Source organism: Pogona vitticeps, chromosome 4 (genome assembly GCF_051106095.1).
Source record: "Pogona vitticeps strain Pit_001003342236 chromosome 4, PviZW2.1, whole genome shotgun sequence".
Taxonomy (NCBI): Eukaryota; Metazoa; Chordata; class Lepidosauria; order Squamata; family Agamidae; genus Pogona; species Pogona vitticeps.
Window position 1 is genome coordinate 111,925,053 of NC_135786.1, and position 15,753 is coordinate 111,940,805.

At 41.1% G+C, this 15,753-nt stretch overlaps 1 protein-coding gene across 5 annotated transcripts in view; it reads left to right on the forward strand.

The window, feature by feature from the left end:
• TPR (translocated promoter region, nuclear basket protein) overlaps positions 1–15,753 on the forward strand; it is a 60,415-nt gene that overhangs the window by 21,815 nt on the left and 22,847 nt on the right. For all 5 annotated transcript variants that reach the window (XM_072998112.2, XM_072998113.2, XM_072998114.2 and 2 more), the window contains exons 15-27: positions 535–698; positions 2,560–2,702; positions 2,810–2,958; positions 3,656–3,818; positions 4,753–4,887; positions 5,113–5,253; positions 7,503–7,671; positions 8,524–8,690; positions 10,246–10,398; positions 13,227–13,343; positions 14,247–14,450; positions 14,544–14,728; positions 15,352–15,499. In XM_072998112.2, the coding sequence (XP_072854213.2) occupies positions 535–698; positions 2,560–2,702; positions 2,810–2,958; positions 3,656–3,818; positions 4,753–4,887; positions 5,113–5,253; positions 7,503–7,671; positions 8,524–8,690; positions 10,246–10,398; positions 13,227–13,343; positions 14,247–14,450; positions 14,544–14,728; positions 15,352–15,499 (2,038 nt within the window). The remainder of the gene's footprint in view (positions 1–534; positions 699–2,559; positions 2,703–2,809; positions 2,959–3,655; positions 3,819–4,752; positions 4,888–5,112; positions 5,254–7,502; positions 7,672–8,523; positions 8,691–10,245; positions 10,399–13,226; positions 13,344–14,246; positions 14,451–14,543; positions 14,729–15,351; positions 15,500–15,753) is intronic.

Sequence of the window (15,753 nt, forward strand, 5' to 3'; positions counted from 1 at the left end):
ATGTGAAACCATGTCAAACATAATGTTATTTCTGCCATGTATTCTTTTGGATATTTCAAACAATATTGGTACTAAATGCTGTCTTGAGAGGTTGATTCATCTTTTAATCTGTGTGCTGGCTCCTTGCCTCTCCTTGTAGCAACCTTAAACATCAAGCCCTTATTTTAGAAGCTATCGTATCCTAACACTGCCAGCTTTCCTCACACATAGAACTGGCATAGCATTTCACTTCAAGTAAAATTTGAAATACTCTGGAGGGTGTTGTTTGAGAAGATAGTACAGAAAGAGTTCAAGAGAAACTAGAAGAGTATTTGGTGAAGTTTTTCAAGACATGGTGCCCTCTTCATAAGACTGTTCTGTACATGGTGAAAGAAAGGGACCTATCTCATCCCTGCCCTTAGAATGCTGGACTGAAATTCCTAGTTCAGTGTTCTATAAATTGTACCTTATGAGAACTTTTAGAAACAGTTTTTCTCCCTTTGTTACCCAGCCTAAATATTCTAGGGTTATTAAAATTATTTCTCACCATGACAGGATTTCTGAGCTACAAAGTCAACTTAATGAAGCTATCCAGGAACTAGAAAAATTGAGTGAGTCCCGCCAGCACCAGATGCAGCTTGTTGACTCCATTGTTCGTCAGCGTGACATGTATCGCATCTTGCTGGCACAAACCACTGGAGTTGCCATTCCATTGCAAGGTAAGGTCCTATTGGAAATCCAGGCTTTTCTCTATGAGTTACAGCTCAAATAGGCATTAGATGGTTGGTGTTCTGGGCACATTCAGTGAGTAACCTTATAAATGGGAATGCACCAGCAGCCCTCAAAGTTCCCTTAACAGTTTCACAAGCTAATGTTTTTTTATTGTATTGCATAATACAGTGGTGCGTCGCATAGCGATGTTAATTGGTTCCAAAAAAAACATTGCTATGTGAAACCATCGCTATGCGAAACACCATTTCCCATAGGAATGCATTGGAAACCGGTTAATCCGTTCCAATTGGAACGGATTGCCGTTGTTAAGTGAAAAAACCCATAGGAAACATCGCTAAGCGAAACAATGTTTCCTCCATTGGAATGTATTGAAGCTGACTCAATACATTTCAATGGCTTTGCGAAGTCAATTTTTGCAAAATTAAGTGTGTCATAAAAGGGTCAAAAATTGTTTTAAATGCTTGGATTAGCTTCTGCACCCTCTAAAACGGATGCAAAAGTTAATTTGGCTTTGATCTGACTTTTCGTTAATTTTTTCTGAATTTTTTCCCCCCAACTTTTGACAGCTGTCAAAATCTGACAGCTCCATTATTTCCTATGGGGGAAGAAAAAATTCACAAAAAATTAACGAAGACTCAGCAACTGTTCTAAATGCTTGGGTTCGTTAGAGGACCCCCTAAGTCGTGTGCAAACCTGATTTGGCTTTGATCTGAACTTTCGTTAATTTATGGTGAATTGTTTTCTCCCCCATAGGAAAGCATGGAGCTGTCAGATTTTGACAGGTCCATTGGTTCCTATGGGCCAAAAAAAAAATTCACAAAAAATTAACGAAAAGTCAGATCAAAGCCAAATCAGGTTTGCACATGACTTAAGGGGTCCTCTAACGAATCCAAGCATTTAGAACCGTTTTTGACCCTTCTAAGACACTTTTTAAATTGAAAAAAGAAACATTGTTAAGTGAAGCAGGGGACCTATAATCGCATTCGTTATGTGAAGCATGGTCCCAAACTTCGCTAAGCGAAAATCGCCCATAGGAAACATCGTTATACGATGCATATTATTTTCTAAAAAACACATTGTTATGCGAATTCATCGCTAAACGAGGCAATCGTTAAGCGAGGCACCACTGTATTCTGAATACAGATCTTAGGGGTTCTTTTTTTTTAGCTACCACTCATTACAAAAACAATTTTAAATGAATGTGATCAGCAATTTCCAAGACCCTCTAAGCCTAGCAAAGTTCATACTGTTGTTGAATCAATGGCAGAGAGCAGCATTTTAACTTGAAACCATGGGCTGTTAAATGTAAAGTGCATGCTCCCCCTGTGTTGGTCTGAGAGGACTTCTGAGCAGCTTCAGAACACAATGGGAAACTGCATACAACCAGCAGGTGATGTGTTGACCATTTGCAACCTAGGGCTAGTTGTTTTCATTCAGTCAAACTGATCCCAAGAATTGTTATGCAATAAAAGAGGGTGAAGTGGGGAGGAAATGTACTCTCCAAACTCATACGAGAAAGGATCGTGTATAGATATAATAAATATATACAGTGGTGCCTCTCTAGACAGTTACCCCACATGACAGTGTTTTCGCTAGACACCGACTTTTTGCGATCGCTATAGCGATTCGCAAAACAGTGATTCTTATGGGGGAATTTCGCTGGACAATGTTTGGTCCCTGCTTTGCAAACTGATTTTCACTAGATGACGATTTGCTTTTCGCTAGACAATGATTTCGCTAGACAGCGATTTCAGTGGAACGGATTATCATTGTCTAGCGAGGCACCACTGTACTGGGTGTTTTGCTTTCCTCTTTGACACGGAGATGTTGGTTTTGTATTTTATGTAGCTCCAAGCAGCTCACCAGAAGAAATGTCTCTGACATCAACCCCTAAGCGCCTGTCAGGTACGCCACAGGCTATGTCGACCCCAGCTGCCATACCAGCGACGGAGTCCACAGAAGCAGTGGAAGCAAAGGCTGCCCTTAAGCAGGTACCAACTGATCTTTGTCCAGTACACCTTTTCCATGTACACAAGATTAACTCTGGTTTGCACGCAACCCAATATTTACCTTGGTGTATGTTCCACACTTTTCACAGTTGCAGGAGTTTTTTGAGAGCTATAAGAAAGAAAAGGCAGAGAATGACAAATTGCTCAATGAGCAAAATGAGAAGCTCCAGGAACAGGTTACGGACCTGAGGTCTCAGAATACCAAGATTTCTACCCAGCTTGAATTTGCCTCCAAGCGGTAAGACAATGTTTATGAACGCAAATAAAAAGCTCCTGCACCGTGCTTTAAATACATGTTACTCTTTGTACGTTCTAACCCAAATTTTGACGTAACCTCTTGTAGGTGGGCAGGATACCTCAGAGGGTTATGCAGCACTAAGAGACAAACATATATAAAAAATTCAGAGTAAACTCTTTTACTATCTGAATAGTCCTGGCTTAAACTGAAATCTGGCATTTTTAAATGTCCCAAGATAAAGAAATAAGGGTTGTTCATAGAAATTAATAAAGAAGTTCAGAATTTTAATATAAGTGGCATTAGGCATGTGTTCACTTTCTGACAATGAAGCCCAACTGAAGGAGAAATGCTTAAAAAAATACCTCAATGAAGAGAGAAAATAGTTGGTGAGCATAAAATCCTGCCTAATACTTTGTGGGGAAGGGGAGACCACAGGAAATCCTGCAGACTGAAGCATTGAGCAGCAATTCTGCAATGCTTGGTTGCAAAATGTTGTTTGTTTTATCTAATCAAGATTTAGCAGAGGTATTTGGCAATTTCTGCAGCCCAAATTTTTGTCATGTAGCTTAATCACAGCAAAGCCCAGTGAATGCTCCCTTTGGATTCTTTTGGTCTCCGTGCACATATTTTTCCTTCTTTGATTTTGTTCTGCTGATTTAGTTGAAGCAAAAACTTACTTTTGCTATTCTTTGTTAAGCTATGCAATGCTGCAGGATAATGTTGAGGGATACCGGCGGGAGATAACATCATTGCATGAGAGAATCCAGAAGCTTACCGCAACTACTCAAAAACAAGAACAGATAATCAACACTATGACTCAAGAATTGAGAGGAGCCAATGAAAAACTAGCTGTGGCAGAGGTAATGTAGTAGCATTTGCTAGTTTATTCTAGTTTGTTTAATTGTTGCACAGAACTTTTCAGCAGTGTTTTTTAAACATCAGTTAGAACCAGTGTGGATAGAATGTTTACTTGGGAGACCAATGACCAAATCCCTTGTCAGTCCAGGAAGAATGCAGGGTGGAACTAGCACTGAACATCTTGGAGGAACGTGGGTTTGGAGGTTTGTGTTGGTTCATACATGTGGCACTTGCAGGACATTCCCTTACTCCATCTCCCCAGCTGGATCCACTTACCAGCCGGTGCACACTCCTCCTCCTTTTGGGCTGTTTGACCAGTCTCTGGCAGGAGCATGGGCTTCCCTGCCCCACCTCCGTGGCTGATCACCCACTCAGACAAGGAGGCAGGACAGGTAAACCCATGCTCCTGCCAGGGACTGGTCAAACAGCTGAAGAGAAGGAGGAGAGGAGCGCACGCTGACTGGTGAGTGAGTTATTGGGCAGAGAATCAGGGAAAGGGAATGCCCATCTTTAATAGGGTTCGTGCCTGTCTCTAGTAGAGTTAGAAATTCAGGAACATAGTGGTTGAAAGCCTGGTGCTTAACTTAATACGTTGCAGTCAGAGTAGGCCATTAAATCAGAGGGGATTTGATCTGTCAGCTTCTCTGTATTTTCCATTAATTCAAATAGGCCTGCTTGAATTGCAACTTACTTTAGTATTTGGCATTCTAGAATTTTAAACTCTTTTCTTTCACAAAATTGGTTCACAGATTACTGTTCCTAGAGAAAACATGGACACAGCTGATCATGCAGCATTTAATCTGCTTCACTCTCACATAATTAAGTAAATGAACACTGAGTTAAAAGAAGTAAACTGGGTTTTCTTAAATGGCAGCACTTTTCATTTAGTGTGATTGTTTTAAATTAATAAAGAATCAAGTGTAATCTCTTTCTAAGGTAAGAGCCGAGAATTTGAAAAAAGAAAAGGATATATTGAAAATGGCAGAGGTCCGTCTGACTCAGCAGAAAGAATCATTAATGGCAGAACAAAGGGGACAAAATCTGCTGCTTACGAATCTGCAGTCTATACAGGTATATGCAACTGTACTACCTCTTCCCCACCTTTGCTGTCTGGATGTCTGCTTTTAATTGTGGAGGACAGTCTGAAATGGGAGCAGCTGTTCTACAGATTCTCCATTGGTCAGTGTGCACTGGACACATAAAGAGGTTTGGGGGCTTGGCAGAAACTAGCAAATCAGGTCTTTTGATCATCATTTGACAGAGATGGTCCATGTTTGTTTATCTTGTTTTTTACAGGTGATATTGGAAAGGGCTGAGACAGAAGCTCAACAAAGGCTCAATAACCAAATTGAGAAGCTGGAGCGCGAAATAGCCCAGCTGAAGAAAAAACTGGAAAATGAGGCAGAGCAAAGGCATGTGCTTACGAAAAATCAGGATGTAAGTATAAGAATCATAAGGAAAAAATGATTCCGCATAACTATTTCATCCTGTCCTATTGACTTCTGAATAAAAGGACAGATGGCTCTGGGTTTATTCTAGTTCCAAGAAATCCAAAGAGTTCGGTGAGGTTATATTGTGTTTCTATAAATCCTAAATTTAGCTGCAAGTGTTTTCTGTACATGGTACTCATGCCTGTGCCTAGAGCGTACCTTGAGTGAAGCTAAATCCAGAGATAAATTTCTGTTTGCGCACCAAGAGAATGGCTATAGAACCATACCTTTTGTGGTACTTTCTGGACTCTTGTGCAAGGGTAACAGAAGAGGGTCCACAGTATCCTTAGACCCAACTCATAAAGTGAAAAATTATTTTTAAAGAGCTGTTTTCGTCATGGCAGGGACTTTAAATCCACCTTCCTACTATTTTGCCATATATGGTGGCTAAAAGCAGATCAGTCATTCTGTTGTGGGACTAATATCAGGCACTGCATCAGAGGACTATAACACAGTTGTAGAAAGGAATTGCTTCCAGGTTAGGTGTGACTGGGAAGAGGTGTAAGCAGCAAAGCGAGAGAGAGTTGGTGCACTTGGTTTCACATCCAAGGCAGAAAAAAAATGCATTCCTCTGGAGGTGTAGAGACAAGCTGGTGTACCTTAGATACTAAGCTGAATGTTGCCAACATTCCTAGACCACAGCAAGATTCTGTCCATGTGGTGTAAAGGCAGGCTGGATTGTTTTCTCTGCCTCTCCTTTGGTGCTGCCTGCTCTCTGGCTTTATAAAGTTTAAGCAAATCGAAATAGCATGTTGGACTACACCTGTACAGTGGTGCCTCGCTTAACAGGCGCCCCGTTTAACGACAAAACCGCATAGAGACGTGTTTTTTGTGATCGCTTTTGAGATTGCATTGCGATGTTCCCTATGGGGAAAAATCGCTTTGCAACGATCGGTACCCTGTTTCGCTTACCAATCATCGCAAAGCGATGATTTTTTAACAGCTGATCGGTGGTTCCAAAATGGCCGCCGGGTAAACAAAATGGCCACCTGCTGTGTTTTCACGCCGATTCCTCGCTTACCGGGCAGCGAAAATGGCGGCCATATGGAGGATTTTCGCATTAAGGTGAGTTTTAAGCCCATAGGAACGCATTGAAGGGGTTTTAATGCATTCCTCTATGGGCGTTTTAAACTCACATAGCGACGAAATCGCTTTGCAGCAATTTTTGCTGCACGGATTATTGTCGCTATGCGGGGCACCACTGTATATTGTTGCATTTAAAGTGGCACTTTGTAATACTGTGGGATTGTAGACAGTTTAGCACAAAGACTGATCAGTGTAAGGCTATGTCTCTGGGACTTTCAGGTATTTCATATAGTGTCATGGTCACTAGCTTTTTCTAGCTCTCCAGTCTATTGCATTCTAGTTGCATCCCCTTAAAAGGTCCTATATAGTTCTCTATGTCCCACAAAATGTTTAGCCTCCAAGATTACAGTAATAGGAGGCAAAACACTTCTGGGTAGTAACCTCGTACACTAGGACTCCCATATCTACTGGAAATTGTTTCCAAGTATGCCCTGTGGATACTGAAAACCACAGATAATAGCAAGCGCTATATATAGATATAGATATATAGATATAGATATAGATATAGATATAGATAGATATCGATATATAGATATAGATAGATATAGATATAGATATAGATATAGATATAGATAGATATAGATAGATATAGATAGATAGAAGGGGGGAAAAGAATATATATATATATTTTCACATGTATTACCAGAACTAGTTACTTGAGGGCACCAGAGACCATGCTATGTATTATTCACTAACAAGTATTCAGAGCATGGTATCTGGCTCCCTTTAGTGGCTGGTTCTTGTAATACATGTGAAAATAGTTTTGTTTTGTTTTTTGTTTGTTTGTTTTTTGGATTTTCTTTTCTTTTCATATTTTTAATGTTTTCAGACCGTGAATTAGTGGATACTGATCTCATGGATAAGGGGGAGCAGCTAACTCAGGCAAATGAAGCTTTCAATTGTTTTTTTCTATTTTTTTATTTTTGGCAATAAAAACAAAACTGACTTTCAGAAATATTTAATAACTATTAACTGGAGCTGATTTTTGAGATAGGAATGGTGTTGGGGCTTGTTTAAGGTTAAAGTTCATGTGGGAATTCTGCCCCAAATAGATTCTAGGTGTTAAATTTGTCTCTGGCTTTGAATTAAGGGTTGCATTCTCCCTTTCAGATTCATTTATTGGACACTAAAAGGCAGCTTGAGACAGAAATGAACCTTCATGTTCACACAAAAGAACTGCTGAAGAACGCCCAAAAGGAGATTGGGACATTAAAGCAGCAACTCCACAATATGGAAGCTCAGTTAGCCTCCCAGTCAGTGCAGCCGTCTGCTGGTCAAGGTGAGAAATAAGGGAATGTTTGTCCATCTAAAGCTGTGCCCAACACATACAGACATGAGAGAGTAACTCTATATTGTGGAAGCCAGGGCAGTAAAATTCATTGGTAAAACCAATGTAATATCCCTAGTGTCATCCGGTACGAATTAAAAGATCAGTTTTCTAAATATAGGGCTTGTGTATTCCCATTAGATACCATTTATTTAATATTGTGTGACTTTATCTTGGACTGCTTGCTCTTTCATGGTAGTCAGGATTGTTTGTTTTTTTAAGGCAAAGATTATAGACCATCGGAAACTCCATGGATTGGCTCTACGCTAAATCACACTAATTCCCACTATTTAACTCAACAGAACTAAAATTAGTCATAATTAGCTGTATGTTTTCATTAAATGGACCAGAGGCAGATGACCTGGACTTTACTGTATTTAGCTTATTAACAGTGATGAGAATACTCATGGCATGCAGAATCAAACACTTTATATATTTTGTTTTGTTCCTTATTTTAAAAATTCTATATTGAAAAGAGGAGATTTCCCTGAAACAATTAAATTTCAGATTGATTTATTCTTCAAGACAACAAACAGGTTTCTAGCATAAATTCATTTGACTGAGACTCAAGGGATGAGTTTAGAAGCGCACTTTTCTGTATAGACCCTTCCTGTCCTCTAGTCAGACATTTCATCTCTGTCTTTAGAGATTGAACTTTAACGCTTTAGTGTGGGTGGTGAGGGCAGAGAAGGAAATCGTTATGCTTCTTTTGTGAGTGTATATTCAAAGATATGTATTTCAAGAAATCGCATTAGAATTTTTGTACTGGAAGTTTAATTAATGCAGTGATTTTAATTTTTTTAGGTCACCCAGGTACAAATGAGGATGTGGATGATCTTGTAAGTCGATTAAGGCAGTCTGAAGAGCAAGTTAACGATTTGAAGGAAAGGCTTAAGACTGCTACAAGCAATGTGGAGCAGTACCGAGCTATGATGGCAAATCTTGAGGAATCGCTTAACAAAGAAAAGCAGGTACAGTGCCACTAATACTACCTGTTCTGCATATTTTAGTCATGGAACAATGCATTGGATCTAGATTTAGCTCTGCTTGCCGTAGAACAGTGATGGCGAACCAATGGCACACGCACCACAGCTGGCATGTGGAGCCCTTTCTTCTGTCACGCGAGCCATAGGTCACTACTTCCCCCACTGCCACCGCCCCCCCCCCCCGCACAACCAAACCTCATGAGGCGGCTGCAGCCGGGATTCTCCCTTCCACCGCCACTTCCGGGTCCGTCGCCTTAAACTGCCACTTCCGGTTCTGGGTCCATTGCCACCTGCTGTTTTCCACGCCCCCATTTTGGGCACGCGAGCCCAGAAAGGTTCGCCACCACTGCCCTAGACTAATGGATATCAGTGGGACAACCAAAGCCCTATTTATTTCCCCATGTAAACTCCAAGTGTGACCTAAGTCTGGATCTGTCCCAGTGTTTCCCTGATCTGTTCTTCCAGGTGGAATGAGGTATCATGCTTAGTGCATCCCATTTTGACATATGGAAGGAGCGAAAAAGAACTTGTCTTTGCCAAGGAGAAATAGTGGCTAGGAGTGCATTTCAGCTGCCATGTCAGGTTCTTGGAGAAAATATCATTGTCACATCCTCTTAGATCCCTGTAGACCAGTAGTTCCCAACCTTGGGTAACCCTCATGTTCTTGGACTGCAGCTCCCAGAAACCCTGGCCAGCACAGCTGGTGCTGAAGGCTTCTGGGAATTGCAGTCCAAGAACTCAAGGTTGGGAACCATTGTTGTAGACCACTGGTTCTTAACCTTTGTTACCCAGATGTTTTTGGACTGCAACTCCCAGAAGCCTTCACCATCAGCTCTGCTGGCTGAGGTTTCTGGGAGTTGCAGTTCAAAAACACCTGAGTAACAAATTTTAAGAACCACTGTTGTAGACTGTTGTGAGTTCTGTAGTATGAGGTTCTCTTTGAAAAGTATCAAGAACATAGCAGCCAGATGGGAAGAAGTCCTTCTCATCATGCCACTTGACCTTTTACGGTTTCACTGAATTCCAGACTCAGTTCAGAATTTTGCTCTAGATTTCCTTTGAGACAGTCCGAGGCACCTGCTTCCTTCTACCAGTGAGCCCCTCTTAATTGTTACCTTCACGTTCCACCCTGGTCTGGAACACATTGATTGAAAGTATCAGATAAGGACATGTTGACTACGTTGGCTAGATGGGAACATTCTCTGAAAGAAAGTTTTCTGAAGATACTGGTGTTGCTGTTTTTTAAATTAAACTAATTGTTCTGGCTGGTGTAATTTGCCCTGTATGCTTGCATTCCTTTGTCTCGTATAATCTGCAGTAGGCATTTAGAGGGCATATCATGGCGCGTGAACTGCTGCTATAGTGTGGCTAAATCCTAAAATTTGGTTATTGGAGCAATGCAATCAACTATATTGGAAATGCCCTTGCTGTCAAGGTCACAAATGAAAGCAGTGTGCATGGTCGTGGAGGGTGACAATGGCATATGTTCTGCATCACTACGTATCTTTCATTTCAAAGTGAGGCTAATCTTACTGTGCAGGTGACTGAGGAAGTTCGGGCAGCCATTGAAGCTCGCTTGAAGGAGTCCTCCGAATATCAATCCCAACTGGAAAAGAAATTGATGGAGGCAGAGAAGGAGAAACAGGAACTTCAGGATGAGAAACGGAAAGCAATAGAAAGCATGGAAGAGCAGGTATAATTGGCGAAACTTAGTGCACCATTCATGTTCATTTCTCTCTTGGTAGTTAGAAAATGTCTTCAGACATTTCTTCAAGCAACTTGGGGATAACGGAGGAAATGGATACTCCAGAAAATATTTCTAGATGTCATGCCCTTTGTTTTTTAATATAGACTGATGGCAAGGCATTCTGGGGCTTGCAGTTTGAGTTGAACTGATTTAGGTGTTTTCACAGGCTCTCCTCTCCATGCAGGCAGAAGGCTGGCTTGGATCTCTGTGGATAAAGGTCATAGGTTTGACTATGTGGTTCTTAGTTATTTATATTTTTACTTGGTAAACTGCAGGCTCCCTTGCAATATTACAGTTTACTTTTGTAAACCGTCTTCGTTTTAGACATTGTTTACCATGTGGCATGGAGAACAGACATGTTACTTTAGCTCACGAATGTCACGTTTTGTCCTTACGGCTCACTTTTTAGTTCCCTCTGCATATTGTACCTAAATCCTTATGGAGAACCCACTGCCCCATTGGGAATTAAGATGTGCACTGCGTCTGATTGATTGTTTTAATCTAATTAAGGTCAATGAATTTATGGGATGCTTTATGCATTTGGTATTGTGGATTATATCCAGTGCATCTCTTGCCATTCATTGATTTTGTATAGGTGCAAATAGTTGGAGACTTGCGGTGGAACTGCTGGAGGTTGTTTTTCTCCTTGTTCTGCTGATGGAAGCCCCTGTTGGGGCCAAAGAGTCTCTTGTTAGAGAAGAAACATCTGCAACAAGATTCCAGGCCTGGCAATAAAAAATTGAAAACATTGGACTTGTAGAATCTGATGTGCTTGCTGCATAGTATACAGTGGTGCCTCACTTAACGATTACCTCCTTAAATGACGAATCCGCTTTATGATGGGTTTTTTGCGATCACTATTGTGATCACAAAACGATGTTCCTATCGGGAAAATTCGCCTCACAACGATCGGTTCCCTGCTTCGGGAACCAATTCTTCATATTACGACAATCTAAAAACAGCTGATCGTTGGGTTCCAAAATGGCTCCCCACTGTGTTAAGGATGGATTCCTCGCTATACAGGCACCAGAAAATGGCCGCCCTATGGAGGATCTTCGCTGCACGATGAGGTATTTCGCCCATTGGAACGCATTGAACTGTTTTCAGTGCATTTCAATGGTTTTTTAAATTTCGCTTGGCGACGATTTCACTTAACAACGATTTTAATGGAACACATTATTGTTGTCAAGCGAGGCACCACTGTATTTACTTTTTAAAAAGCATCCTCATTCAGAGGCCAGTAATTATGGCTGGGCTGTGCTGTCAAGGCAGGACTGAAGGGGGAGAGACATTGCCCAAGAGGCTATCTGTTAAAAATGTTTTATGGGTTTGTTGTAAAAATTATTATGCATAATAATGTTTTTTAGCTGGCTGGATAGCTCAGTATGATAGGTATGTATTTGGCTGCAGAGCCGGAGGTTAGGAGTTCAGTCCCCCACTGTGCATCTCAGACAAGCCAGCCTGTGTGGCCTTGGGCCAGCTGCCCTTTTCCAGGCTATTCCCAGAAGAAGGGAATGGTAAACTACTTCTGAGTACTCTGTACCTAGGAAACCCTGAAAGCATTGCTGTAAGTCAGAAGTGACTCAGCAGCAGTTGTTACTCTATAAAAATTTTTACAGTGAGTTTTCATTCACTGAATTTGGGTATAACCAGTGTGGAAGCTCCCTCTCTTGTTGCTAAGTGTCATCAACTGTTCCTCATATATAGCAACCTTACAATTTAATGACTTGATCCTGCAATTAGCAGACCTGCTCAGGTGTTACAAACAAAAAGGTGTGCCTTTATTAATCCATCTCACTTTTTTTTCTTTTCCTAAGTTACTGTCTTTCTCAGTTATTCTCATCTTCAGTACAATCATCTCAACTGAGTAATTTTAATCTCTGTTTAGAGTTCAGGCTTCATTTTCTCTTGCTCTTGTTTGTATTTCTGGCTGCCCATAGTTTATGAAAAGAATGAAAGAATTGCAATGCTATGGATCTCACGGCCCTGATTTTGTCCAATCCTATATAGTAGCACCCACATATCCGCGGGGGGGGGGGGAGGATCAGTTCCAAGCCTTCTTTTCTACAGATGCTGAAAAATGTGGGTTATGGCAAATGCTATGGCTCTCTCTAATGGCCGATTCTGGTAAAGTCACCTTTAGAAATCTATATTTCTAGGACTTGTCTCTTCATATGTTTAATATTTTCAGACCATGAATAAGTGAATCATTAGATACTGATTTAGTGGATACAGGGGGTCCTACACAACCACTTATTTGAAACTTGGTACAGTGGTGCCTCGCTTAACGAGCACCCCGTTGAGCGATTAAATCGCTTAACGAGGGGCTCTGGGCCATCGCTGGAGCGTTCCCTCAGCGATGGCCCCTATGGCGTTTTTTCACTTTGCAATATTCGCAAAGCGATTCGCTTAGCGAATATCGCATAACGAAGCGGGGGAGAACAGCTCATCGGCGGTTCCAAAATGGCCGCCGGAAGGTCCGCGCCGCATTTTCGCGCCCTGCCCTCGCTTACCGAGGGCACGAAAATGGCGGCGCTATGGAGGAAGATTGCTTAACGGTGAGTTCTAAAGCCATAGGAACGCATTGAACAAAGTTCAATGCGTTTCTATGGCTTTTTTATTTCCGTTCAGCGATGTTTCGCTATAGCGAAGGTTAATCTGGAACGGATTAACCTCACTATGCGAGGCACCACTGTAGTTTCTTGCTGTTGTCAGTTGTAACTATATTTGTAATAAAAGGTTTCAATGACTGATACTTGATGTTTCACACGCAGCTTTCAGAGCTGAAGAAAAACCTTGCCAGTATGAAAACTGAAGTCCAGGAAGCTCTTCAGAGAGCAAGTGCAGCTCTTAATAATGAGCAACAAGCTAAACGGGACTGCCAGGAACAAGTAAGTTCCTGTCCATAATCAAAGGTGTCAGAATTTTACGTTTGCTTCGTTCTGTGTTGAGTGATTTCTAAATGTAAATATCTAGAATGATGTGCTCTAATATTCATTTTGTGTTACCGTGTAAGAGTAATTGGTTGATGGTTTTATTGGATCTTAATGATATAAAAACACCTAAAATACAACTCATTAGTACTCTATTCCGTTATGTTAGAAATTCATTGTAACATCATCTCATACATTATCTGAGAAGGCAAATTCTTCCCTTTTCCCTCTGTTACATTAATGCTGCATCATGGGTTTAAGTTGACTTTTTGGAGCAGCAAAAGGTTTTAGAATTTCATAAAGAATACAAAACACATTTCATGAGTACAGTATTATAATATGGACAACCCATGAAGTTGTCTTCTGTCCATTCCTGGAGCCTTGATTAAACATACTACTGTATATTAGTGGCAAAAGGCCATTGGTTATATGTTCCTCCATTTTCCTATTCTTAAACTGTTCACCTCCAGCAGACAAGGTGGTCACTCTTTCAGAGAGATAACATCATGGCCGTCGCCCTGCCCCAAGGTCTCACTTCCAATGTCATAAGAATTTCATTTGGGACAAACAAGTTTCTGGTGTTTACGTTTAGATATTTATCTTTTCCAACATAGTTCATTTCTGAGAATTTTAATCTCTAGACTGTTCTGCAACAAAAAACTTGTTATATCTCAGTTTTAGCAGAACCAGTAAGCCTACTGGGAACACAAAAGCTTTTGTTTTTTTTTTCCCCAACCATAACTGATACATATGGCTTTAGTCACCAAATGTGAACCTCTGATGTGATAAATGCATAGAATGAAATAAAGTTCTCAACTTTCTTAAAGGTACAGAGATTGAGGTATCTTTGGTTTCCTACAGGCCAAAATAGCTGCAGAAGCACAAAATAAATATGAACGGGAGCTCATGCTACATGCTTCTGATGTTGAAGCTTTACAAGCTGCCAAAGAACAAGTGGCTAAGAATTCTGCAATAAAGCAGCAGCTGGAAGATGCTGCCCAGAAAGCAGAGTCTGCATTGCGAGAGAACAGAGCCTCCTGGGAGGAGCGAGAGAGAACATTGAAGGTATTCTTTTCTGATAACCCTGACCCATGCTGTCTTTGCCCTCAAGTGTCTTTTTCAGTTTCTGAGATGAGCAGCTTTCATTTTTTCTGGTAGGATGAAGTTTCTAAGCTTGCATCTCGCTGTGAAGACTTGGAAAAACAAAACCAGCTCTTGCATGAGCAGCTGGAAACACTAAGCAACAAGATGGTGGCCTCAGTGAAGGAAGGCTCACCAGGTTCATTGAATGTATCTCTCAGCGAAGAAGGAAAATCACAAGAGCAGATAGTCGAAATTCTCAGGTATGCAGAATAGGACACGGTATACTCTTCTGATGTGTTTTTACATTTAGTTCTTATTTCCGTAGTCCAAGCATGCTTCCTGCTTCAGAGATATTGCAACCAAGAGCTGTTGTTATTTTACTTCCATTTCTAAGGGATATGAGATGCTCAGTATTGTAGAAGGGAGTTTTTTAAAAATTGCACCAGTCGTAGATCTGTGGAGTGAATAGCAGATTTGTAGATTCCTTCCTATCTTGTTCCTGAATTCCCATCCTGTTTCGCCTTTCCTGTGCTTTGACTACCATCCTTTATAGCTGTCACTGAAGATGACTTAAGTTGCAATTCAGAAGCCTAGTTTCAGTCTTAATAAAAGTTAGAACTGCCTCCTCCCCTTACAGGCATACAAGCATGTGCCATAAGATGGATAACTACCCCACTCTCATTCCTAAACTGTGGTTCTTGATTATAACTTTAATTTGACCTTTGACTACTGTAAGGCCATGGGCAAATGGCAACACCTTTCAGCCACATGAATGGTTTTCTAACTTTCCTTTAGGTTTCAGAAGATTATATTGATGTGTGAACTCAGAAAATGTTGGGGGGGGGAGGCTCTAAATCTCAAGCAGAACGTCTGTCTATTGCAGGTTTATCCGAAGAGAGAAAGAGATAGCAGAAACGAGATTTGAAGTAGCTCAAGTGGAGAGCTTACGTTACCGCCAGAGGGTTGAGCATTTGGAAAGAGAGCTTCAAGAGTTGCAGCAGAGCCTGAATGCAGAGAGAGAAAAGGTGCAGGTAGGTACATGTACACTTACCATCACCCATGTTAGAAGCTAACTGAAGTATTTTACTTCTATGGTAGCTCCAAGAAGCATCCCGTAAACATTGTGATACATTGAAAGTCATGCATTTTATTGAAAGGCAACTAATATTGATAGTAGCTGGGCAGCACCCCAGGCCTACCTTCTGAAACATGGTAGTACTGTAAAATATTAAAAGGTTCCCCTTGACAATTTGTCCAGTCATGTCCGACTCTAGGGGGCGGTGCT